General features: G+C 44.8%; 1 protein-coding gene across 3 annotated transcripts in view; it reads left to right on the forward strand.

Annotated features, from left to right (window-relative positions):
* The window catches only part of MAPKAP1 (MAPK associated protein 1), a 176328-nt gene that overhangs the window by 16269 nt on the left and 132162 nt on the right, over positions 1-27897 (forward strand). For all 3 annotated transcript variants that reach the window (XM_063144547.1, XM_063144546.1, XM_063144545.1), the window contains exons 3-4: positions 8712-8801; positions 16292-16440. In XM_063144547.1, the coding sequence (XP_063000617.1) occupies positions 8712-8801; positions 16292-16440 (239 nt within the window). The remainder of the gene's footprint in view (positions 1-8711; positions 8802-16291; positions 16441-27897) is intronic.

A 27897-nucleotide genomic window follows, 5' to 3' on the forward strand; every position in this document is an offset into this window, starting at 1 on the left:
CCTGCTGGATCAGACCAAGGGTCCACCTAGTCCAGCACTCTGTTCACCCAGTGGCCAACCAGCCATCAGCCAGGGATGAACAAGCAGGACTTCCTCTTCCTCTTCCTCTTCCTCTTCTCCTCCTCCTCCTCCTCCTCCTTCTCCTTCTTCTTCAGAACATCAGAAGCGCCCTGCTGGATCAGACCAAGGGTCCATCTAGTCCAGCACTCTGTTCACCCAGTGGCCAACCAGCCATCGGCCAGGGATGAACAAGCAGCACATGGTGCAACAGCACCCTCCCACCCATGTTCCCCAGCAACTGGTGCACACAGGCTTACTGCCTTGAATACTGGAGATAGCACACAACCATCAGGGCTAGTAGTCATTGATAGCCTTTGCCTCCAGGAATGTATCCAACCCCCTTTTAAAGCCATCCAGATTGGTGGGCATCACTACATGTGGTGGTAGTGAGTTCCATCATTTAACTACGTGCCGTGTGAAGACGAACTTCCTTTTATTTATCCTGGATCTCCCACCAGTTTCATGGGACGACCCCCTTGGGTTCTAGTACTTTGTGAGAGGGAGAAAAATGTCTCCCTATCCACCTTCTCCACACCAGGCATAATTTTGTACACCTCTATCATGTCTCCCCATAGCCTCCTTTTTCCCCAAGCTAAATCACAGAATAGTAGAGTTGGAAGGGGCCTATAAGGCCATCGAGTTCAACCCCCTGCTCCATGCAGGAATCCACCTCAAAGCATCCCTGATTGATGGTTCATGGCCAAAGTGATGTTTGAACTAAGGGCTTTCAGACTGAAAGTTTGCACTCTTGAGCTGCTATGTTAGACAAACCCTTGCGCATCAGAGGAGGATATTTATTTATTTATTACATTTATATACTGCCCCCATAGCTAGAGCTCTCTGGGCGGTTTACAGAAATTCTAAAATGAGATTAAAAACAAGTATACAAAATTTAAAATTCTTAAACGCAGAACATACATACATGAAGCATTAAAAACCGTTAAAATAAACGTGGGTGATTAAGATGTGCTGCCACATGCCTGGGCAAAGAGGAAAGTCTTAACCTGGCGCCGGAAAGATAGCAGCGTTGGCGCCAGGCGAGCCTCGTCAGGGAGATCGTTCCATAGTCTGGGGGCCACCACCGAAAAGGCCCTGTCCCTTGTTGCCACACTCCGAGCCTCTCTCGGAGTAGGCATTCAGGACCTTAGATGTTGAACGTAGTGACCGCGTATATTCACATCAGGAGAGGCGTTCCGACAGGTATTGTGGTCCCAAGCCATGTAAGGCTTTATAGGTCAAAACCAGCACCTTGAATTGGGCTCGGAAACATACAGGCAGCCAGTGCAAGCGGACAAGAGCAGGTGTTATATGGTTGAACCTTCTGGTTCCTGAAATCAATCTGGCCGCTGCGTTTTGCACGAGCTGCAGCTTCCGAACCGTCTTCAAAGGCTGCCCCATGTAGAGGGCATTGCAGTAATCTAACTTGGAGGTTACCAGAGCATGGACAACTGAAGCCAGGTTATCCCTGTCCAGATAGGGGCGTAGCTGGGCCACCAACTGGGTTGCTGGCCTTAATAATGAGCCTGCAAGCATGGCCCCTGTGGCTTTCTCTTGAGGCCGGACAAATAGCGATGGAGAAATCTGTCCGTTCTGCTTTCTCCCACATTCATTCTTTACTAGTGTAAGGCCTGTGTGATCATGGTCCTTAGTGGTTCTGCTCCTTTCCCACTTTTTTGCCCCTCAGTCCCCTGACCTCATGAATAATATAAATGTGGCTCATGCCTAGTGAATCTGCCCTACGAAATTTGCATCCCTCAGACGCCCCGATTGGCCGCCTCCGTCCCCTTCTCCCTCCTCACCGGCAGCGACAGCCTAACCGCACAGCCGTACCTGGGGCCCGCCTTCACACCTCAATGATTGGCCGAGCAGGGCTGTCCATCATCCCACTGGTGAAGGGGCTGCCCTGCCTGGTCAGCGCAGAGGGAATGAATTGCTATAAAAGCTCGAGCTTTGAACTTCTTGAAAGTTTCGAAAGTTTCTGCGCATGTACACTGCTCAAGCTTCAGTATAAAATAAAAATGATCAAAATTGGTCCGGTGCATCCCTGGTTATAAGCCTTACGCTACCGTATTCTTTTATAAGATAAATCTCAAGTTCTTTCCATCCTATTTATGAAGACATTTGCAAGTTTTGTGAAGTTCTTATCAAAAAATAAATGAAACGAACAACATTTCCACACATCCCTACATTAGAGGCTCATATGGGTTTGGCTCACCTGGTCCCAGCAGATTAGAGCTTTTGGGGTCAAGGCCGTCACCTTAAATTGAGCCTGGAAGCAAATTGTTAACCAGTTCAGCTGGTATGTAATGGGTGTAATATGCTCCAAATGTTCTGCCCCTACAAGCACCCAGGCTGCTGTGTTCTGCATGATCTTCTCCAGACTTGTTGAGGGTTCGGGAGGAAATATGTCTCCCCATCACTGTTTTTTAACCCACCCACCCCCACCCCAATCTAGAGACTGATTTATTGCTGGGCTTTCCTTCCTTTCCTTACATCCCGGCCGCGGAGGTTTCGAATCCTGGAATGCCCACGGGCTCCGGCAGCCTCCGAAGGGTATAAACGCAACACCCCGTTCTGTTTGGCTGATAAGCCCCCCCGGGGGGGGGGGAATCTAGAGCTCAGAAGTACATTTCACTGAAATAAGCGGCCCAACGTCGTTTTTGTGTAGAGGAGTAAGTGTTTTAAGGGGCGGGGAGCCCGAGCTGTCACGAAAGCTGATAAGAAAAATACACACGCGCAACCACGGTTTACTGTAATTAGGCACAAAGACGGAAGGCTGTAGGTGGGCGCTGTGTTGCTTTAGATTGGCTTCTCCTACGGCACGGAACAATGGCATTCGGAGCTGGGATGGGGCCAACTCACTCCTGTTGCTTGAGATACAAGAATACTCATAACGCTACTTCGCATTTGTATAGGTTAGTATTATTCATATTATTATTAGAAGGGCACAAGCTCCACCCTCTGAGAATACTGGAAATCTTATTTAGCCCCCCCTGTCCCCCCCTTCCCCCAAGACATCACGAGGCATCTCTGAAGCCTGCCTTCTCAAACAACCACGGAGATTGGCTCCATCCGTGCATTCCGTGGCTTCGATGCATTTCCGCAGCATTTCATAGTCCCGAGGTATCCAGTTGTGATGCCCCCAGAAACCTCTCTGGGTCCTCACCAGGCCCCCTGCTGCCCCCTGCTTTATATTTTATTTGATTGATTGATTGATTGATTGATTACATTTATATACCGCCCCATAGCCGAAGCTCTCTGGGCGGTTTACAAAAGTTACAAAACAGTAAACGTTAAAAATATACAAAATTTAGAAACATCAAAAACGTAAAAACTGCAGTATAAAAACAACAGTATCCATTTAAAAACACCAGTTCTGGGGTCCGTTAAAAAACAAACTTAGCATTGTTAAATGCTGTTAAATGCCTGGGAGTGGGTTTTTTTTTTTGGAGGGGGGATAATAATTTTATTTATTTTTTCCAGTATATACATATAAACAAATGTTCATAAATAAATACATGTTCATTATACAGTAACCTTTTTTACCACCCAAAGTTATAAACATAATTACTTTTCATTTCAGGTTTCATCTTTTATCCCTTTTATCCCGTTCCCTCCCTATCCCTGGTGCATGCCTGGTGCATTTCTTATAAATTGTCCCATTTCTTTTTCTGGGATATGACAGTATATCACTTCTGTTTATCTCTTCCTTTATTATTTTTATAGTTATTTTCTAAACTTCTTTTCAGGCGTCCCGGAGTTGTTCTGTTCATTTCTTTCTTGCTTCATACATTCTATATATTTCTGCCAATCTCTCTTAAAGTTGTCTTTTTGTTTTATTCCTCTTTGTAATTGTAATTTCTGTGTCAATTTTTCACTTAATTGCTATCTCCCAAATTTCCCTTTTCCATATAGCTATTTTTAATTAAAATAACTGGGAGACTGGCACGCTGCAACGGAAAGTGTTTGCAGCGCCGTATTTATTAGGGTCAGAAAGCGTGTTTGGTAGCTCAGACACCCCCCCCCCCATTTCTGCCTTGTACTTAGTTTCTTCCTCAAGTTACTTCCTTTTCAGACCTACCAGCAGGGCTGGGCAGAGCGGGGTGGGGTGGGGGAGTAGGGGTAGTTGGCGTGGGCCTACAGTTTTGAGGGGGCCTGATCTGAGTCCCCGTGGTTGAGACAAAAGGGGACGCTTTGGTAAAGATTTGTTACGAAGTAGCATTTTTTCTGTTATTGCCAGCAACGGTGGCCTCTAACGGTGGCTTCAAATGTCCTAAAACGAATCAAGTCATACTTTCGGTCCGCAATGGTGCAAGAACCTTTGAATGGATGAGCAGTTTTGAACATGAACGTTGACAAGGCAAAGTTGCTTGATTTTTCTGTTGTTGGTGATGAATCTGCCCAAAGGAAAGCACGTAAAGCATCTCTGAATGTGAGGAAGGGATGTCTTATATACATCTTGAATAAAAGTGTTGGCCGTTACCTTTTTATATAAATCGTTCTAGTTCTTATGTATTTAGAACTGATTAAAAAAATACTTAATGAGCAGTTTGAAATGGGGCCTACATTTCCCATTTGGCCCAGGCCTGTTACCAGCTTTGCCCTGCCTACCAGCTGGCCTTCTGGGAAATGAATGTTTTGTGACTGGCCCTGCCCACCCTGGCTTCCATTTTATGAATGGGCCAGCCCTGTCCCCATGGTAGCCATTTTGTGAGAGTGCCCACAGCACTCTCCCAAAATCCTAAAACTGGCCTCTCACCAAATCCTTGAGGTGCCATTTCTGATCCTTGATCTCCGACCAGATGTCAAGGTTTCCCCCCGCCGTGTCCTGATTCCTGAGCGACTTGCAATCAGGAAGCTTGGACTCCGTGTTTTGAATAAATTTGCATATATTTGCATAATGTAATCTGCTTCTGTGACTCAGAGCTTTCAGATTATTGCATCGTTTCGTTCGCGAGGGAGGGAGGGGGTGTCAGGAAGGAATAACCTGAGAAAAAATGGAATGGAGAGAAGCACCGTCTTTTTTCTGCAGACACAAGGGTAGATAGAAGCGTGCTTTAATTTCATTTTTTTAAGATCAAATTCTAAGGCGCCTGAGTTCTGCATAAAGTGCTCTCTGCTCTCTGTTAATACGACTTGCCTGTTATATGGGTCAATATTCCCAGCCACCTCCAGCCCACCCGAAATACATCCAAAATTAGCGGAGTTGGACTGTATTGGGTAGCCCCACCACGAAACAGTTGTGTGGTGTTTAAAAATAAATTTGTTTAATCCATTTTTCTCCTTTTCAGTTTGCAACGTTATAACGGTATCATTTTTTCCCGGGTGCAGGAAGGGCGGCTCTATATTGAACTAAACTTATGTTTTAAATTAAGACTTCTTATTAAAAAAGATTTTTAAAAGGAAATAGGTTTTTTTTTTCTTTAAATTGCCAAGCAGAAATCCTTGATTTTTTTTAAAAAATGCATCTTTTTATTAAGTTCTTGATTTAGTACTCTACTTATTTTTTCCCAAAGAAAGATCCATCCTAATTTGGTGACATGACCACTGAAATATGTTGATGGAGAAGAGAGAGTCGCTTACAGAAATAGCAACGGACTCCAGACTTGATCCAGCAGTATCTGTGCAAAGCAGCCAGAGCTCGGTTTGAAGCCCATAAAACGAAACAACCCCCCGAAAAACTCCCCAAATTCCACTAATGAATTGTTTTGGGCAGGGGGAAGGACAGGGAATTAAACATAGCCCCCGCCTCTCTCCCTTTGAATCGCTGATGGGCGAGAATGGCCCTCCAGATGCTGATGGCTATCCAGCTGTTGATGGGTCAACTCCCACTGGCCCCAGCCATCATGGCCAATTTTGAGGGATGATGGGAGTTGTAGTCCAGTGACAGCTGGAGCACCGTAGGTTCCCTCACCCTGGGTTACAGGTTTGGCATTGGGCCTCAATTCCCACCATGTCTGCTAATGCTTGCAATGCCTGTAAGAAAATAGGGAGCCACTTTATACCGGGGTTAGACTCTCCATCCAAACCAGTACTGTCTACTCTCCAGGGTCCCAGGCAGAGGGAGGCCTTTCTCCAGCCCTACGTACTTCCTGACACCCTCTTAAGTGGAGAAGCCGGGGATTGAATTTGGGACCTTCTGCGGGCAAAGCAGGTGCCCCCTCTGTCGAGGGACCCAAAGGATGGGTCCCCGTGGCTCGCTGAGTGGTGGTCAAAGACTCTCAAGACACAATTTCTCTCTCTTTAGAGGTTTATTTGAAAAGTCAGAAGCTTTAAAATTGAGCTTTGCTGCCTCCCCCTCTTCACCTCTTCCCTGTTCAAGTGGGACCTAGTTGATCCAGGGCGTAGGACCCCTGAAAGACCAAAAGCCCAATCCTGGGCATGTTTACTCCAGCGTAAATCTCGCTTGTTTTAGGTTTTTTTTTCCTAACCACGCTTATTTGGTAAGTGTCTTAAAGAACATCAGAAGAGCCCTGCTGGTTCAGACCAAGGGTCCATCTAGTCCAGCACTCTGTTCATATGGTGACCAACCAGCTGTCGACCCACAAGCAGGATATGATACAACAGCATACTCACACATACACACACACATGTTCCCCAGCAACTGGTGTATAGCGCCTTCTTCATCAGGACTAATAGCCATTGATAGCCTGCTCCCCCAGTGATTTATCCAACACCCTTTTAGAGCCATCCAAATTGGCAGCCATCTCGTAGTGATGACCTGGAACCTGATCCATCCCGAACCCACGCTAAACATGACATGAAGCTCCTCAGGGTGCCTACTGATCAGAAGTTGGCAACAAGGGAGAGGGCCTTCGCTGTGGTGCCCCCCCCCCAATTTTGGAATGATCTCCCTGACGAGAACCGCCTGGCTCCAACATTGCTATTTTTTCAGCTCCAGGTCAAGACTTTTCTCTTCTCCCAGGCATCCCAGGCATGTAGCAATATCTGATGAACTTCATTGATCCTGGATCTGTTTAGGTTCATAGCTTAAAGCGGTGTATAGTTGTTTTTAGATGTATGTTTTTTCTGTATGTTGCATGTTTTTGTGGTTTTAAATCCTGTATATTGTTTTTAATTGTTTTAATCTTATGTAAACCGCCCAGAGAGCTTCGGCTATGGGACGGTATAGAAATGTAATAAACAGCAACCAGATCCAAAGGTACCAATCTGACTCACATCACCTTGTGTGAAATAATTCTTTGCTTTTATTATCTGTATCCACTTTCCATATCGATAAATCCTATCATTCTTTCACGCAGGTTGACGTGTGTCATATTGGTACCTTGAAATCTTTTTAGTGTGGTCTGGCAGACCCCATGTTGAAGACAACTAAAACAAAACAACAAATTCATTTTTTCTGTCTGGTATCTTTATTTGTAATAGGAGAGCTATGTTGTTTGTAATCTATGCTTTTGGAGACAGACTTTCTTCTTCTTCTTCTTCTTCTTCTTCTTCTTCTTCTTCTTCTTCCTCCTCCTCCTCTTTCTCTCTCTCTCTTTCTTCTTCTTCTACCTCTTCTTCCTCCTTCTCCTCTCTCTTTCTTCTTCTTCTTCTTCTTCTTCTTCTTCTTCTTCTTCTTCTTCCGCCCCTCTCTCTCTCTCTCTTCTTCTTCTTCTTCCTCCTCCTCCTCCTCCTTCTCTCTCTTTCTCTCTCTCTTTCTTCTTCTTCTTCTCCTCCTCCTCCTTCTCTCTCCTTCTTCTTCTTCTTCTTCTTCTTCTTCTTCTTCTTCTTCTTCCTCCTCCTCCTCCTCCTCCTCCTCCTCCTCCTCCTCCTCTCTCTTTCTCTCTCTCTCTCTCCTCCTTCTTCTTCTTCTTCTTCTTCTTCTTCTTCTTCCTCCTCCTCCTCCTCCTCCACGATATCATACTAACAATTTTTTTTTTGGCTCCTGAAATAAATCTGTCATTTAAAACATCAGGAGAATTTGAGGAGGAGGCGGAGGAGACCCAGCCTCGCGGGTGTTGATATTCCACCTATGTGAGCACGTCCTGAATGTGGAGTCAAAAATATCTAAAGGAAAAATTATATCCATTTTTAAAGATTTGACTAATGTTGTGAAGATACAAATCATTTATTTTTACTACCTATAAACTGTTTCAGCACACTGAAGAAAAAGCTATGCTAATTTATATAGCGTTGACATTTTATAATTTTCATGATTTTTTTAGATAAAGGATTTTATATTTAAAACTTTAATAGTCTAGTCTGAGTTCATTTATCTTTAATTTTTGAAACGGGGAGAGTAATTCATAACAGTAATTTTATTCCTGTAATGTAATATTCACTTCAGTTCATTTGTGCATTAAAATTCCTTTAAGACCGTTATTAATGATTTATATAATGAAATGTCATATTAATCACAGAAGTTTTCACATTTTATTATTCTCTTCCATGTTAATACTATCTTTATGATCTCTATTAATGTTTTATATCCTCTAATTTCAATTATAAATCAAGAACATTTTCATGTTTTTGTTGGTATTTGCTTTTCAGGGGTGCCACCTTTAAAATTTTATGACTTTTTTCCCACCCTACATGTGCCGCATAAAGCATCTTTATTCATAGAAAGGTAGTTAATTATGTCTTTTGTTTATAGTAAACTTTCATTGACAAACCTATCGTTATAATATTTCTTCTTTTTTCCCCCCCAGCTCAGAGACTCGAACGTCTACGGAAGGAGAGGCAAAATCAGATAAAATGTAAGAATGTGCAGTGGAAAGAGAGAAATACGTCCTATTCAGGTAAAAAAAAAAGTTTATTTACTATTTATTTCTTTTTAAAAAATGATTGTTGGGCCTTCAATAGCAGCTGTTATTGGTTTGTAAAATTTCATGTTCCAAAACAATCCCAGCTTGTCAGAGAAGATAGGGAAGGACTAGAAAAACAGATTTCTAGGTCTTTTTTGAGATCTCGAGGAAAGGAGTGTTCTGGCTGTGTTTAGGGAATCCTCAAGAAGAAAGCAACTAGTGCAACCCAATGATCCTGACTCACGGAATTGAGTGTTCTCCTATAAAATGTCTCGGAGCCTTCTGCAACACAGAATGATTCCATTGCAGGCATCATGAAAAACATTCCCTGAAGGCTAGCAGCATCAATAGTTCCTTTGTTGGATCGGAACAAAGGCCCACCTTGCTCAACGTCCTGTTTTTCCTAGAATGGCTGACCAGATGCCCCCAGGAAACCCACAAGGTTTCCCTGCTGTCTGTTCTTCCCTCCTGCCACCCCCACCCCCCACAATCCCCCACAGCATTTGGTCCTGGGAGAGATATAAGAATTTTATCTGATGGGGGTAGCTTTGCTCTATCCCATATGCTCCTGCCTGATGGCTAAGATCATCTTTGGAGGCTCACAACAGCGTGACGGGTGGCTACGAAGGAAAGAGCCTTCTCTGTAGTGGCCCCTCCATCTGCGGAATTCCCTTTCCTGGTAGTCTTCACTGCTTAATACCAAATTAATACCTTTCCTCTCCCAACAAGTATTTAATCTTCAATCTGTTGCTCTGATTATTAACTTTACTGCTGGCTCTTTAATATTTTTAATAATGTGATTATGATATTATTATTATTATTATTTATTTTTATTTCTTTCTCACTTGTGGTGGTTTCTCTAGACAAAGATGACGGGCTTTGCCAGGCCACACTGTCTTTTACCGATTCAGGAATTTCCTAACAATTGAGCATATTCTTATTATTTCTGTACAGCGCCATAGCCCAAACCGTCTGGGTGGTTATTTATTGTTTTGGTTGTTTATATTGATTATTATTATTATTATTATTATTAACTGCTGTGATGGTATCTGGCAGGTGGGTGTTATATAAATTTGATGAATACAAAAAGAGAGACGTAATCATCAACATTGTTTTTTGGTATTATTGTTCTCAGTAATTCTGGTCCTTACTCAGGGTAGGGAATACTCGTTGTTTAAGAGGGGCCGTAGCTCAGTGTGACAGAGCACCAGCCTTGCTTACATAAGGGCCCAGGTTCAATTCCCGGCTTCTCCAGTTAGGGCGAGGAAAAGAATCCCACCTGAAATCCCTGAAGACTCGCTACCAGTCAGTGTTGGGCTATATGGACACGTAGTATGACTTGGTATATTTTCCTCGGCAAGTTCCGCTCATATGTAAAGTCTGGAGAACGTCAACTTTTTGCCTTCTATTCAGTAGGAACCGTGCCTCATGGACATCTATTTATTTTCTGCGTTTGTTTGACCCTTTTCAGTCAAATATCCTCACCAAGTGACTTATGCGCACGTTCTTCTAAGTTTTTCGGAGCTGATCTTAGCAGGGGGTTATATGAACTGCCTTGAATTTCCAGACATACTTTATTTCCAAGGATAGGCTGGGAGATGGAGTGATTTCCCCCCCTAAGCATTATATCTTACAGTAACGGTTCATTTTGGCTGGGGAGGTTTTTTTTAACCAGGAAAACAAAGTCTCATCAATTACATCTTTTGATAACAGAAAATGGCACTCACTATACACCTCACTGGTTCCTTTGTCCACAAAACCAAAGAGAGTGGTGTGTGTGTTTCAGTTGTGATACTATAATAATAATAATAATAATACCCTATTTCTTCAATTCTAAGACACACTTTATTCCCATATAAACATCCCTAAAAATGGGGTGCGTCTTAGAATCACGGGTGTGTCTTAGATTTTTTTTTCTGTTGGTGGTACTGAAATTAGTGTGCGTCTTACAATCGATGGCGTCTTACAGTCGAAGAAATACGGCAATAATAAAATTTATTTCTTGCCCACCTCTCCATTCTGATCGAGGCAGGGAACAGCAATAAATGATAAAATACATAATAATTAAAACGTAATATAAATTGTTAAAAACTTCCTAAAACACATCCTAAAAACATCTATTTAAAAACGTCTTAAATGGCCTCCTATTTATTTTTATTATTATTATTATTATTATTATTATTATTATTATTATTATTTATATAGCACCATCAATGTACATGGTGCTGTACAGAGTAAAACAGTAAATAGCAAGACCCTGCCGCATAGGCTTACAATCTAATAAAATCATAGTAAAACAATAAGGAGGGGAAGAGAATGCAAATTTCCCCCCAATCGGATCTTAAGACAGTTACTTTTTAAATATATACTTTTATCTGTTAAATTTGATATTGATAATACAATAAACGGTATAATTAAGAACTCAATAATGAATATAATAGACATAAGTATGTTCACCGTCTACCCCTAAAACATCAAATTATACTTAATAGTTCGTATGTATCTGCTGCATCCTGAACTCTGTTCTTCCAAATTAATGTAAGAAGACTCATTTTCCTCCTATAAATTTGCTTATTTCTTGTCTCCTTTCCCTAACTCGCACCAGACTTGTCCGTTTAATTGCAGATCCCATAGCCTGCTGACCCATTCATCAATTGTAGGGGGATTTATTCCCCCCCCCCCCAATTATACGAAATAGGTATACGTGCTGCTGTTAATACATGCAGGACAATTTCAACCTCTTCTTCACAAACTGTCCCCTTAACATAACAAAGCAAGACTACTAGTGGCTCTAATGGTCTATCATATCTCATCATATCCTTGATTTCTTTAAAAATTGGTGTCCAACAGTTTTTAATTCTGCCCCAAAACCAAAAACTCTAGTCTGCTCTCTCTGAGCTACACCACCAATCAGGTACTGCCTTTGTCAACAGAAGTGGCGGGTGGGGGGGAGAGAGGGGTGCTTTCAGGTACGGTGCCTAAATTATGACCCAGCCTCCCGATTCTTCTCCGCCCACCATCCCCCCCCCCCCCGGGTTGGCTGAAGACCGTTCTATTCCGGTGGGCATCTCTGATATGTTTTTAGCCTCCTGTGGCTGATATATTTTTTATGCAGCTGGTTTCGCAGTTGCCCATATGTGGGGAGGAGGACACTGTAGTTTTTGTTTTGCATTATCATTAGGATTGTCTTATTTATTTATATTTATTTACCGTATTTCTATACAGCTCCATATCTGAAATAGATTCCGGAGTGGTGCACATCGGAATAAAACAGTGAAAATTGTTCAGTTTAAAACAAAGGACCAATAATAAGGATAGTTGAGGAAGGCTTCCTGGAATAGAGTTGTTTTCAGGAGGCTCCAGAAGCAGCACTTTTTTTAAAAAAATTTTTTTAATAATAATAATAATAATAATAATAATAATAATAATTGTTTGTGTCCTGACATTCCTGCAAGGAACGCAGGACAGCATATTCCCACCCCAGCTGTGTATGTGTTTCTGTGCAAGTGAATTTATTTATTTATTACATTTCTATACCGCCCCATAGCTGAAGCTCTCTGGGCGGTTTACAAAGATTAAAACATTAAACATTAAAATTAGATATGCGGAATTATAATGTATCTGTATACCGCCTCTGTCTTGTCAGGCCCTATCAAAATCTGTCAGTCCTGCAGACACGCAATGTTTACTCCCTGCAAATCCATGGATTTGCAGCTCACGATCCAGTTTCATGGATAGTTGCCCTTTCCCTCCCCAAAGCAAACTCTTTCCTCCCTTCCCGGCATTTCATAATGATTCCGCCTTACACGTGCACCAGTGTAATCATGGTTAGTACGAACTGGGTTTCTCTTGTAAGCCGTGATTTGAAGTGGCGTTTGCAAACCGTAGTTATAACAGCATTGGTGATGGCGAAAACATGAAACCGGGGCTGGAAAAAGGGTAGGATTTAAAAGGTTGTCACACAGAGGAGGGCCAAGATCTCTTCTCAATCCTCCCAGAGTGCAGGACACGGAATAACAGGTTCAAATTACAGGAAGCCAGATTCCAGCTGGACATCAGGAAAAACGTCCTGACTGTTAGAGCGGTACGACAATAGAACCAGCTACCTAGGGAGACCATGGGCTCTCCCACACAAGAGGTGTTCAAGAGGCAGCTGGACAAGCATCTGTCAGGGATGCTTTAGGGTGGATTCCTGCATTGAGCAGGGGGTTGGACTCGATGGCCTTATAGGCCCCTTCCACCTCTACTATTCTATGATTCGCGTCAGAGCAAAGCAGAGTGGCTCCTGGCACAACCATTTATTTATTTATTTATTTATTTATTTATTACATTTATATACCGCCCCATAGCCGAAGCTCTCTGGGCAGTTTACGAAAGTTAAAAACAGGGAACATTAAAAAGAAATATATATGCAAATTTAAAAGCATAAAATCAGCAATATCCATTTAAAACAACTATTCTGTAACTATTCAGTTACAAGGGCCTTGTGCAACTATTCCGTCTTTTTCTTCTGAATGGGTTTTCTGCTGTAAGGAAAGCAAAGGCAAGAAGAATTGGTGGGAAACCATGAGAGTATTACGACTCAAAGTTCTTTACATCGAGACCCCAATATTTGGTGAAGGGTCCGCAGTGCCGGCACGTTAAAAACCCCCCCGGGAAGCACCCGTAATCTTCAGAGGGTGATGTTTTAAGCCTCCGCTAGCTTGTGTAGCAAGAAGCAGACACAGATTCAACGCCAGGGCCGCTCGGCTTTGTAGCCTTCTCCTCTTCTTCACCCCCGGCCTCTGCTGCTCTCGCAAACAGTCCCGGAATTGCACAAGGTTTTTGACTTGGCAGGAGGCGTCGGCCCAAGCAGATGCCACCGCCATCGACGACGAAGAACTCCGGAGACGCGCTTTGCTGCTCGTGCCAGCAGAGGAGACAATAAGCCGGTTGCTTCCCCAGCGTTTCCCGAGGAACAAAACGACATATTGAAACGCTCGCTCGTCGCGTTCAAGCCAATGAAACGTGTGCCTGGAACTCCAGGGGACGTGAAGCTTTGCAGCGAGGCCCAAGAAATGGCTTTGCTCAGTGCCTTGAGAAATAATTGCAAATGAGTTTTTTTGGGGAGGTGGGGTGGGGGGCGGGGGGGGTCCTGTCTTCAGAACAAGCATAATCGTTGGCACCACGCCCGTCATATACGTGGAAGACTTAATGGCATTTTGACTGCCGTAGTTAAGAGAGGATTTAATCATTCTCTTCTGAGTTAACCCATACTTCGCACGGCCCCGTTGGGTACCTTTGCCGCGCACCCCCTTCCCCCATCCCCGGTAACCCACACCTGCGCATCCTCCATCTCAATATCCAGGCAAAGCTGCCGGCTCCAAAATGAAGCGGAAGCCGTGACTTAGCTGCAGTTTGACAAGTTTTAATTTTGGCGTTTAACAAATGAAGGCCCCCCCCCCCGCCCGCCCCTGCTCCCGGCCGTGTGCACAACATCAGCTTTGGAAGTCCCCGTTCAATCTGCCTCGGCAGCAGTTCCAATCCTCGGGAGGGGCAGCGTGTAAATCTTTGGGACGTGCACAAATCCAGGCATGCAACTAAAGAGCAGGCCCAGAGCCGGGGCAGGCATATTGGATGCCGAACTGCCAATGGTGATTGATTGAGTTCGGGGGCAGTTTGCTCCTGGAGCAGATGTGGCACGAAACCCACCCAAATTCAGGAGCTCCTCTGGCAGAAATGAGGCCGGCGTTAATAGGCAAAAACACGGCAAGTCCTGAGCTGTATTCATCCATCCTCATTTTTGAGGTATCCTTCTAATGTAAGCCAGGAGGGGGATTCGTGAATTAGTTAAAACCAGCCCCCTAACCTCTCTGCCGCTTTCGTCCCATTCTCATTGCATGCGGGACGATTTTGCGCCCCTAAACCTGGCCTCAGTTCCTCCTTGATCTCGCCTAACCCATGCCTTTTGTCGGGGGATTTTTGTCTTTCTCTAGGTAGCCAGTTCTTAGGGCAGCTTTCTTCAGTGCGGCACCCTCAGCTGTTTTGGATTACAATGCCCATCAGCCCCGGCCAGTATGGCCAATGGTCAGGAATGCTGGTGACTATAGTCCCGACACCTCTTGAGGGTGCCATCTTGGAGAAGACTGGCTTAGGGCATAGGCTTGTAGCCATGTGGCGATTCTCACATTGGCTGCCCGATATTATAACCAAGTATTATAACCCCGGTTGGCTGTCGGTAGGTACATGTGGATGGGTCACTCACGAGCCTGGCTTGCCAATAGATCTGTGAAACGCTGAGTCTGTTATCGAAGCTGAGATTTCACCGGTCCCTCATTGACTGTGACACACACACACCCGTGTTACCGACTTGTATGTCACTTTCACCCATGTGTTGAGACAGGGGGTTGACATACCGTATGAAGGGACCCACAAAAGCTCTGAGAGTAAAAGAGGGGCATGAGAAAGATTCACCATCGGTTTGACTGAATGTGTGTGCAATAGATCTTTAAACCCCTTGTGTCTGACTTTCCTTCTCTCACTAATCTGTGTTCTCACCTATGTTACCGTTCTCCTTAAACGCCATTAAATGACATCAAGGGTGTCGCTTATTCCTGGGATCAGCTGCATCCTGAAAACATTTCCCATATTCCCAACACTTCTGGGTGTTCTTCCTCTCCCTTCTCCCCTCCCAATTCTTGTGGCTGTTGTATCTTTTGAAAGAACTGGAAGATCTAAAGCTCTAGTTGGATTACTGCAACGCGCTCTACGTGGGGCTGCCTTTGAAGACTGTCCGCAAACTCCAGCTGGTTCGAAGAGCTGCAGCCAGATTGTTGACCGGGGCTGGTTACAGGGAGCAGACAACTCCCCTGTGAAAACAGCTCCACTGGCTTCCAGTCTGTTTCCGGGCACAATTCAAAGTGCTGGTTATGACCTATAAAGCCCTATATGGCTCGGGTCCAGGTTATTTGAAAGAACACGTATTCTCCCTTATGAGCCTGCCCGTGCTTTGAGATCTTCTGGAGAAGCCCTTCTTTCAGTCCTACCTTCTTCACAGGCACGCTTGGTGGGAACATGGGACAGGGCCTTCTCGGTGGCTGCTCCGGTGCTCTGGAACTCTCTTCCCAGGGAAACTAGGGTGGCTCCCTCCTTGATGGGCTTTCGGAAGCAAGCTAAAACTTTTTTGTTCAAGCAGGCCTTTGGAGAATAATCTGGCCCTCAATCTACGTTAATGTCTTATAATTTTGTTGTGTATTTTAAACATTTATGGTTTTGTTCCCCCCCTCCCATGTATGTTTTAAACTTTGTAAGGCCGCCTTGAGGCCCAGCATTGGGCAAAAGGCAGGATAATAATAATAATAATAATAATAATAATAATAATTGCTTCTGACTCATTTCTCCTGCACCTCTGTGGTTCTCCATCTTCTCAAGCCTATGACCCATTTGCCACGGGCTCCGTCGGCCACTCGGGCGTGCCTTTTAATGTTTCCTCCTTTGATCCACAGCAGAGGAGCTGGGCTTGCTCTTTGAGAAGAAGAACTTCAGATTAAAGCCTCCAAACGCCACAAAACCTTCCATCCTGTCCGTCCGACTGGAGCAGTGCCCCCTGCAGCTGAACAATCCGTTCAACGAATACTCCAAATTTGACGGCAAGGTAAGTGGGATCGACGGGCCTCCGTTTATTTTATTTTTTCAGTTGGATCTGAAAGCAGAGGCTTTTGTGGCGCTTCCTCCATCAAACGCATTCCAGGCTTTAAAAACGCGGAAACAATTTCCGCGGGCGCTTTAACGTCGCAGCGGAACACTTCCCGCTCAAGCCGCCTCCCCTAACTTGATGCCCTCCAGATGTGGTGGTCGGCATCTCCTGTCTTGTTATCCCCCACATCTGGAAGGCACCAGGCTGGGGAAAACAGCACGAAAAGCTCAACCTGAGCAAAGGAGGCAGGACTCTTCTGGGGTTCCTTGCATCGTGTTGGCAGCTGCATCGATAACGTATCCACGGCTTGGTCAGGTGGTCCGTTTCTCCCAAATTTCTCTGCATTCGTTGCTCGGCTTAGAAAGCATATAACAAACCTGTTCCCAGCTACCACCACACCAACAGGAAATGTGCACTGCATTTGATTTGCGTTACGTCGTCTTCGGTTGCTATTTTTATGTCTAAAATGGTAATGACGGCCATTTTTTTTTTTTGTCATGCCCACATCAAAATCAACAACTTTAATGACTCTATCTGTGTTATCAGGGCTACTCAACTTTTTTTTTTTTAAGGTGTACAACACTTGTCCTTTTTTCTTCTCCCCCCCCTTTTTTTTTTAATGCTAAGAGATGTGTTTTTCTGCAAATATTCATAATTCTTTTCCTGGGAATAGTACGTGCCTTATTTGCATAATTAACTGAGCCATTCTGGTCCCCTGGGAAAGTGGCGCCTAATTGGGGAGAGATGGGGGGGAGTCTATTAAGGGGGGGCTTTGGGGCCTAATTAAGCATGCTTTGAAAAACCCTACTTAATTATGTATTTACTCTGGAGGCTGGGGTGACTCTTGAAATCCTCTTTTAGATTAAGAACCAAAGCTTTGGATTTCTTTCCTTAAAATTAAATAATTATTCAAAAGTTTTCATCTCTCAGCTCGCTAAACAAAATTGTTCTTCTGTTTCAACGGGGGGAAAAGCAATGGGATTTCTGTGGCTTGTTCTGTGAGCAAAAGTTCTCCACCAGTGGCAGGGAGCCCAGTTCTTAAGAGAATATAAGTGAAATAACATTGATTTGGGGCGAGAGGTTTCTGCTGGCGTAATGCACATGCCATTTAAAAAAGCAAAACCAGCTACAAATACCGTGTCTTTGTGGACTTAATACATTACTTTACTGGGATATGACAGTTGCACAGATGTTTCCTAACAGCTGTTGGGTTCTGCTGGCTAGCACCAAATCATTTTGTAAAAATGGATAAAGTATTCGGTAATCTTTTTGTCTGGCTCATCCTAAACTTTTCCGTGATGCGTCCATCCGCAGATCAAACGTGGACATGTAGTGTCCAAACGGGGCACTACGTAATAGTTTCATTGCATTTGTTACCCACCCAAAGAGCGTTGGCTATTGGGCATTACGGATAATAAATAAATAAATAGTGCTCAACTGTGGTTTGTTTTACCTTCCACATGGCTAGGCGTTACATTGCTTACCTGACCTAAAAGTGTTCTGACCTGGATACTTCGAGGATTTCCTGTTCTCTTATGAATCCCCTCAAATATTAAAGGCTTCTTTAAGGGTGCTTTTCCAGGTCTCTCCTTCCACCTTTGCAGGTAACATGGATCTTTTCAGGGCCTTTTCAGTTGTGGCCCTCTGATTCTGAAACGCGCTCTCCAGGGAGCCTCACCTGGCACAGCATTTGATGTCTTTATGGTACCAGGGGAAGACATTATTTGTCCATCTCTTAATTCTTACTCTTTGTCCCAGCGTTCTGTATCTGTTAATTCTTTTGTTTTAATCTTTAACTTTGGCTGCTCTGCTGTGTTTTTAGACTTCGTTTTATATTGATTTTGTTTCTTTTGTGTTTAAACTTATTTGTCAGCTTCTCTTGGACCGCTTTGGGGCTGAAGAAGTGGGATTATAAATATTTAAAGTGAGCAAAGAAAGCTGTTATCAGGGATTCTCTGCACCCCAAGATGTGAAACCATTCTTTGAAGTGGATTTTCAAGTAATGGTTCTGTTGCATTTGCGCCAGGTAGACCACGGTGAAGGCTGATCGGCCACCACTCCAGGCTCTGTGTGTGCAAGGTGACAAGGAGGTCTTGCTCCCCGTGTTCCAGGAAGAAGGAGAGGAATATGGCTGCACCATGGCTTTATTATACATATGGAATTGCAGCCTAGGTTAAGGCAACTAACTGTGCTTAGTTCTGTCCATGGTTTAGTGCAGTGGTTCCCAAAGTGGGCGGTACTGCCCCCTTGGGGGCGGTGGGATTGCATAGGGGGGTGTTAAGAGGCAAGGGGGCGGCAGGGGGGCGCAAAGAGGCGGCAGGGGAGCGCTTGAGGTGGTCTTTTCTGAGAGGCGTCTCTCCAGAAGGTCTTAAAAGCCAGGGACATTTTTATGGGAGAAGGTAGTTTGGTCCCAAGCCACATAGGGGAAGAATCCACACATGTATGAATACCGTTTAAGAAGAGTCCTTTTAACGGTGAATTGAAATGTTTCAAAAACACCAAAACGCTAATGAAGAGACATACCCTGCTTGGTGTGCCCTGCCACGCTGGCTGCAAAACACAGGCTTTCGCTCTCTTTTCCCTCCCTCCCTCCCTCGGCAAGCCTGCGGTGGGTGCTTCCCATTTAAAGGGGCCGCACGCAGGGGGCACTGGGCATGAGTTTGTGGAACCAAGGGGGCAGTTACCTGAGAAAGTTTGGGAACCACTGGTTTAGGGTTACGTGTGCACTGGGACCCAGTTCCCAGAGAACCAAAAAAAAAAAATCAATTGAGATGGCTCACAAAAATGACCATATCAATTCACAAGCTCGCAGGGGAATGTGCATTCCCCCCACCCCCAAGAAGGCATAGGTCACTGGCCAATCTGACCTTACCCCCAACTACGGCAAGCAGATTTTGAGCGCGAGAAGACTCCATCAGCCAGGAGTGGCTTCCTCCATTGCGTAGCAAATGTGTGTGTCAGTGTTTCCTATAGCAAAGGCATCCAAGCAACAGCCATGCGTCCTTAAGCACCCATGCTCATAGTGCCCCCCCCAGCATGCGCATGTGTGCACTGAGGCCGTGCATCTGTCTTCCGTAACTCAGTCGTTTGTGGGAATGGTTTTTTTCCTACAGCAAGATGAACAGTATCCTGTCCCCCAACTTCATGGCTGTTTGAAACCTCACAGGTATGACAGGGCAATAACGCTCTCCTAGTGGTGGTCCCCAGCAAGTAGTATTAAGAGGCTGCATGCTGCCTCTGGTTCTGGAGGTAACATATAGCCGCCATCACTAGGAGCCATTCTTGTCCGTGAATTTGTCTAATTTCCTTTTAAAGCCGTTCACGTTGGTGGCCTTCACAACATCTTGTGGTAGGAAGGCCCACAGTTTAACAGTGTGCTGTATGAAGGAGGACTTCCTTTTCTCTGTCCTGAATCCTCTCCCCCTCATTAAGTTTGATGGGATGACCCTGGGTTCTAGTATGATGACAGAGGGCAATAAAATGTTTTCCCAACACACTTTCTCTACCCAATGCATAATTTTAGAGACCTTTATCCTGTCCCCTCTTACTTGCCTTTATTCTGTGCTAAAAAGTCCCAAACTTTGTTACCTTTCCTCATCAGAGAAGATTGAGGGGAGACATGATAGCACCCTTCAAATACATGATAGCCACAGAGGAGGGCCAGGATCTCTTCTCGTTCCTCCCAGAGTGCAGGACACAGAATAACGGGCTCAAGTGACAGGAAGACATCAGAAAAAACATCCTGACTGTTAGAGCAGTACGACAATGGAACCAGTGACCTAGGGAGGTTGTGGGCTCTCCCACACTAGAGGCCTTCAAGAGGCAGCTGGACAGCCATCTGTCAGGGATGCTTTAAGGTGGATTTCTGCATTGAGTTGGGGGTTTGACTCGATGGCCTTATAGGCCCCTTCCAACTCTACTCTTTTATGATTCTATAAGAGAGTTGTTCCAGCCCCTTGGTCATTTGGCTGGCCTTTCTGTACCTTTCCCAGCTCGCGATAAACAACCCACGACGGAAACGCCATGCCAGGTTCGGCCATCATGCTAAGCTACGCTGCAGTCACCCACGATGGCGATCCATCGTGGGTTAGCGTGATGTGCGAAACAGGTCAGAGAGACTTTCGCAGCCTTGTTAGTCAAGATCCTACAACTGGAGATTCCCACGATCGAATTTGCGACTTCATTCACGCAACACGTGCGTTCTGCCATTTCGTCACGGTTCCCCCCTCCCCCCCCCCCGGCCCCGATTCACCACAACTTCTCTGACCGAAATCATGACTTGGCACAAGCCCGTCCTCCTTGTTCAGTAGCGTAGACTCTTCCGTTTCTCCTGCTTTCCGGAAGCAACTATGAACATCTGTTCTTTTATCGTCCATATTCTTTTAACAGTGGCCACGATTTATCATTGCTTCTCACTGGTTCTACTTATTTTTAATTCAAAAATTAAATGTTATTTTTTTTCTGCGTCTTAATTGTACTGGTATATTTTGGGGGCTGCACGCTGCCTTGACCATGTAAGAAAAATAGTAAATCAATAATAATAATAATAATAATAATAATGGAAAGGAACCTCTCGTGCAAGCACTGAGTCATTACTGACTCTTGGAGGGATGACGTTTTGTTGGCAGGCCTTATAGCGGGGTGGTTTGCCGTTGCCTTCCCTGGCCGTTATTTCCTTTCCCCCAGCTAACTGGGTACTCATTTTACCGACCTCGGGAGGATGGAAGGCTGAGTCGACCCGAGCCGGCTGCCTGAAACCAGCTTCCGCTGGGATTGAACTCAGGCCGTGGGGAGAGTTTCGGCTGCAGTAACTGCTGCTTTGCCGCTCTGCGCCCGTCTGGGTTGAATTCTAAAAACTGGCCTAGAGAATTTGGACCCCGATATTTTGGGTGGGGCTGGTTTTTGGACATAATGTATATTAACCTATATTAAACATCAACAGCCAACAATTTCTTTGTTAGCAAGTGTTTTTAACAACGAGGCTGGGGGAAGGGATAATTCATGAGTACTAATTGCTTGGCTGTTAATTTTCATAAGTGTTGATAGAAGCAGTTCCTTAAATTAAACTTTGTTTAAAACGTATCAAGGGAAATATTCCACAATGTCGGGCCTGAAGTGAAAATTAATATGAATGCTGTGGCAATTAACACGTACTGGTTAATAGCTTTTAGCAGCATTTTGGGATGATAGACCTTAAATACATTTTTCGCATGCTGCTCTTGTACCAGTTGCGTTCCAGTTATATGTCTGGATAATTATGAACAAATGTTTTTTCACAATCACGGGTATTAAATAGCTTTCCTTTATAAAAAAAAAAGAAAGATAGAAAGAAAAAGGGTAGAGAAAAAATCCACAACAGATAAAGAATGTCTGATATGTTGATTTGAGATTTAAAAACCCAGTATGCAAAATTTAGAGGCTTTAATTTTAATTTCACATAACGAAGCATTTCTACCCCAAATAGGTGTATCAGAATTAAACATATGTATTATTTCTTAAGTGCCTTTAAAAAAAGGCACTGTATATTATAGAATTATTCTGGGCTTCGCATGATGTATTCAGAGCTGAAGCTTGATTTACTAGAACTGCCTTGAAAATCAGACTTGAGCTTGGTTTTTATTTATTTATTTATTTATTACATTTTTATACCATCCAATAGCCGAAGCTCTCTTTTGCCCTGCTCCTTCAAAATGTAGGGCATATTTTTCTTTTATTTTCTTTTTATATGTGTGTGTGTGCGCGCGTGTGTGTACACATATATATGCCACATGTGGAGTATAATAATAATAATAATAATAATAATAATAATAATTTACCCGCCTCTCCCTCTGGGTCACGTTTTCTCAGAGCCTTCTCCGCGATGGCACCCCGGCTGTGGAACAAGCTCCCCAGAGAGGTCCGCCTGGCGCCTACACTGTACTCCTTCCATCGCCAGCTGAAGACCATTTTAATTTCTCAGTATTTTAACACCTAATTTAACTTACATTTAAACTTTGCTGCTTTAATTCCATATTTTAACCTATATCAATTTCCGCTACGTGGTTTTATCCTGGTTGCGCTTTTTATATTGCATTTTGTATTTGTGTTTTTAGATTGTTGGTTGCTTCACGCTTTTAATGTTTGTGAACCGCCCGGAGAGCTTTGGCTATTGGGCGGTATAAAAATGTAATAAATAAATAAATAAAATAACACTAAGTAAAATATAATACATAAAAATTAGTTAAAAGAGCATCTAAAACCAATACAATATTAAAATAACAATCACAGCATCTTAAAATCCTTAGGTTTAAAATTCATCTGGGTAGATATTGATATAAAAATGGTCTGCCTTGCTAGGCAAAATGCCCGCTTGAGACAGCTCACAATTATCTTAAAACCATATTGAGCGTCGTAAACCAACAGCCATTGAAGCAGCATATCTGAACCTCATTCAAGTCCTCTGCGTTTTGCTTCGTTTTGTATTTTGGTGGACTACAGACCCTGTACAATATTGGTCAGAACACCATCCAAAGCTGAAGCAAGGGTCCATTTTCCCTTCTACATCCAAGGATGGTGACATGGTGCTGCACCCGGTTTCTAAAGCGAGAGGCGCCGGGGCTTAAACCTACTCAGTGCTCCAATGCCTAGCAAACGCAGGCAGAGATTAAAAAAAAAATGTGTGCATTTTGCAAAGGATTGGGGGGAGCAGGGGAGCGAAGAGGTGAACCCCAAAGCTGCTAAGGATGGTGCGTTGTCTCCCCCAACCGGTGCTTTCCCTCTGCTCCACGGATTGGGTGACGTTTGTCAAGGTGATTGGACCCACCTCCTTGCTGTGGCCATCACTGGCCTGGGCCAATCCGTGCCGCTGCCCCAAAGGGAACGGCCCGGCTGCTGCTGCTCCTGTTCTTCTTTCTCAGCACTGCTCGTATGTGAACCGCCCAGAGAGCTTAGGCTATTGGGCGGTATGGAAATTCAGTCAATCAATACGCTTGGGGAAAGCTAGGGAACAGGCATCCACAGGGCTCTGGGTGCAACAGGAGGGGCGTAACCTCGGGAGGGGCGTAACCTTTTTGTCTGTCTCTTCTGCCAAGACGCTTGTTCATGCACTGGTTATTTCACGGTTGGACTACTGCAACCTTCTTCTCTCTGGCCTTCCTTCTTCTCACATCAGTCCGTTGGTTTCTGTTCACCACTCTGCCGCAAAGATCATCTTCTTGGCTCGCCGCTCCGACCATGTTACTCCGCTTCTGAAATCTCTTCATTGGCTTCCAATTCACTTCAGAATCCAATATAAACTTCTCCTGTTAACCTTCAAAGCTTTTCACGGTCTAGCTCCTTCCTATCTCTCCTCTCTCATCTCACACTATTGCCCCGCTCGTGCTCTTCGCTCCTCTGATGCCATGTTTCTCGCCTGCCCAAGGGCCTCTACTTCCCTTGCTCGGCTTCGTCCATTTTCGTCTGCTGCCCCTTACGCCTGGAACGCTCTTCCAGAACATTTGAGAACTACAAGTTCAACCGCAGCTTTTAAAGCTCAACTAAAAACTTTTCTTTTTCCTAAAGCTTTTAAAACTTGATGTTGTGCAGACTTCTACTGTTACTTTCTACTGTTAGTTTTCCCTACCCAGTGCCTGCTTACCCTACCCTGTACCTGTTTGCATTCTCTTCCGATCCTTATTGTTTTACTATGATTTTATTAGATTGTAAGCCTATGCGGCAGGGTCTTGCTATTTACTGTTTTACTCTGTACAGCACCATGTACATTGATGGTGCTATATAAATAAATAATAATAATAATAATAATAATAATGAGTGAGACTCAGCAGATGCTGCAGTCGCCGCCCCGCCCCAACGTTCGCCTGAAGTGACAGGCGGCATTGTATGTATGCTTGCAGAACCCAAGCAGTAAAATGAGGTACTGGTTCCTCTGTATTCGGCCCTGGTTAGGCCTCATCTAGAGTATTGCGTCCAGTTCTGGACTCCACAATTCAAGAAGGACGCAGACAAGCTGGAGCGTGTTCAGAGGAGGGCAGTCAGGATGATCTGGGAACAAAGCCCTATGAAGAGAGACTGAAAGAACTGGGCATGTTTAGCCTGGAGAAGAGAAGATTGAGGGGAGACATGAGAGCACTCTTCAAATACTTGAAAGGTTGTCCCACAGAGGAGGGCCAGGATCTCTTCTCGATCCTCCCAGAGTGCAGGACACGGAATAACGGGCTCAAGTTAAAGGAAGCCCGATTCTGGCTAAACATCAGGAAAAACTTCCTGACTGTTAGAGCAGTACGACAATGGAATCAGTTCCCTAGGGAGGTTGTGGGCTCTCCCACACTAGAGGCTTTCAAGGGGCAGGTGGAGAAGCATCTGTCAGGGATGCTTTAAGGTGGATTCCTGCATTGAGCAGGGGGTTGGACTCAATGGCCTTGTAGGCCCCTTCCAACTCTGCGATTCTATGATTCTATGATTCTAATAATAATATATTTATTTATTTCTTACACGCCTCTCCCTTTGGATCGAGGCGGAGAACAACATTAGTACAGGAATCAACACATCTTAAAAATTCTTGCTTTTACATTGATCTGCGTAGGCCTGACGGAAAAGGCTAGTCTTCAAAGCTGCCTTAAAATCACAGAGAGAGTTAATTTTACGAATCTCCTCCGGCAGGCCGTTCCACAATCCGGGGGCGCCAGAAGAAAAAGTCCTCTGGGAAACTGATGTCAGCCTAGATTTAGCTGACTGAAGTAAGTTCACCCCAGAGGACCTGAGTGTGCGGGGCGGACTGTATGGGAGAATGCGATCCCACAGGTAACCTGGACCCAAACCATGTAGGGCTTTAAAGGTAATGACCAACACTTTGTACTTTGCCCGGAAACTAATTGGCAGCCAGTGGAGGGATTTTAATGTTGGGGGTAATATGCTCACCCCTAGATGTACCGGTGACCAACCTGGCTGCCATATTTAGATGTGTGTGCCAGCTTGCACATCATCTTGTTGGCGCTCTGAGCCCGGCAGACCTGTGCTCCAATCCCGTGGGCATGTCCCCCACCCCGCCCATCTATGGAATGCAAATAGTATCCTTCCGTTGAGCGATTGTGAACGTAATCAGGGGAAATAATTCCTCCGATCTCCTAGGGGCCAGCAACAGCTTTTTCAGGCAAGCGGAGGAATCCTTAGAGTGCTTGCCCAAGGATTGAGGAACGACCGACCCTTGGCGATAGAGCATGTGCTGACGGTCCCAGGTTCACGAAGGTCCCAGAACTGGGGATCTCCAATTAGGGTATTTGAAATTAGAACACATCCCCGCTGCAACGTCCAGTTTAGGGTGGATAATCCTGGCGTTAAGAAATCCCTCTTTCCCTCTCTGTTCAAGTGAACCCCCGTGGGTTCTACTACCTGGCCCGCCGTGCTAAAGTTGTGCTCTTTAGAGGTTGTAGGGTTTGCTACAGCGCATGTGCGCATGCCACGGAGGGATCAATTACACACAGAGAATGAGAGCTGCAAACCTGAGCATTGGCGTGCGGCCGCTCATTGATTTTTTAAATGCATTACGTCTGACTGAGAGCTAATTAAATATTTGGGGTTTTAGTCTGTTGCTTAAGCACTCACGCAGGGGATGGGCTGTAAATCAGTGCTGCCGGTCTGGATTCATCATTAGGCAAAGTATGCTGTAGATTAAGACCCCATCCCAACTGCAAGCAGTGAGTCTCTCCCGGCCCTTCCTGTACCGGCTCCATACTTCGTGCCCAGAACGCGGCAGCTGTAACTTTGCCGTGCCGAATTTTCGCACAGTAGGTTTTAAATGGGCCCACATTTGCATGGGAGGGCAGCTTATTTTTATTTATTTCTTTGTTACATTTTTATGCCGTGCAGTAGCCGAAGCTCTCTGGGCGGTTCACAAAAATTAAAACCACGAAAAGCATAATAAAACAACCCACAGCCTAAAAACACAAATACAAAATGCAATATAAAAACCACAACCAGGATAAAACCACTCAGCAGAAATTGACATAGATTAAAATACGGAATTAAAACAGCAAAGTTTGAGTTAAATTAGGTGTTAAAATGCTGAGAAAATAAAAGTCTTCAGCTGGTGATGGAAGGAGTACAGTGTAGGCGCCAGGCGGACCTCTCTGGGGAGCTCGTTCCACAGCCGGGGTGCCACAGCGGAGAAGGCCCTCCTCCTAGTAGCCACCTGTCTCACTTCCTTTGGCAGGGGCTCACGGTGAAGGACCCATGAGGATGACCTTAAGGTCCGGGCAGGCACATATGGGAGGAGGCGTTCCTTCAGATAACCTGGCCCCAAGCTGTTTAGGGCTTTGAATGTCTTGAGCTGCAATCCAGGAATTCAGACTATCCTATGCCCCGGCCCGAAGCTTTTTAGGGGCCATAGGATGACTCTCTCAGAGGCTTTTAAAAAAATCACTTCAAATACCTAGACAGTTTGGTTAATAAATCACTTATTACTTCCTCTTCTGCTAAATCAAAACTCGGTGGGAATTTCAGCCCTCCTTGCGCCCGGGGTGCTTCTGCTTTGCTCCTTCGCTAACCACAAATGCAGTTACAAGATGGGGGATACTTGGCTCAGCAATACTACAAACGAGAAGGATCTTGGAGTTGTTGTAGATCGCAAGCTGAATATGAGCCAACAGTGCGATAGGGCTGCAAGAAAGGCAAATGCTATTTAGGGCTGCAAGAAAGGCAAATGCTGTTTAGGGCTGCATTAATAGAAGTATAGCTTCTAAATCGCGCGAGGTACTGGTTTCTCTCTATTCGGCCCTGGTTAGGCCTCATCTAGAGTATTGCGTCCAGTTCTGGGCTCCACAATTCAAGAAGGACTCAGACAAGCTGGAGCGTGTTCAGAGGAGGGCGACCAAGATGATCAGGGGTCTGGAAACAAAGCCCTATGAAGAGAGACTGAAAGAACTGGGCATGTTTAGCCTGGAGAAGAGAAGATTGAGGGGAGACCTGATAGCACTCTTCAAATACTTAAAAGGTTGTCACACAGAGGAGGGCCAGGATCTCTTCTTGATCCTCCCAGAGTGCAGCACACGGAATAGCGGGCTGAAGTTACAGGAAGCCCGATTCCGGCTGGACACCAGGAAAAACATCCTGACTGTTAGAGCAGTACGACAATGGAACCAGTTACCTATGGAGGTTGTGGGCTCTCCCACACTAGAGGCCTTTAAGAGGCAGCTGGACAACCATCTGTCAGGGATGCTTTAGGGTGGATTCCTGCATTGAGCAGGGGGTTGGACTCGATGGCCTTGTAGGCCCCTTCCAACTCTACGATTCTGTGATTCTATGACATCAGGCCCACCTAGACGAGATGACGTTCAGAAGTTGTGTGTATTCTTCTGTTCTTTCTCCCGTCCCCCCCACCACCAGCAGCAGTGTGCAAAGCATGCTACTATGCTACGAGGGTTTCTTGTGTGAGCATTTAGC

This window comes from Elgaria multicarinata, chromosome 19 (assembly GCF_023053635.1).
Source record: "Elgaria multicarinata webbii isolate HBS135686 ecotype San Diego chromosome 19, rElgMul1.1.pri, whole genome shotgun sequence".
Lineage (NCBI taxonomy): Eukaryota > Metazoa > Chordata > Lepidosauria > Squamata > Anguidae > Elgaria > Elgaria multicarinata.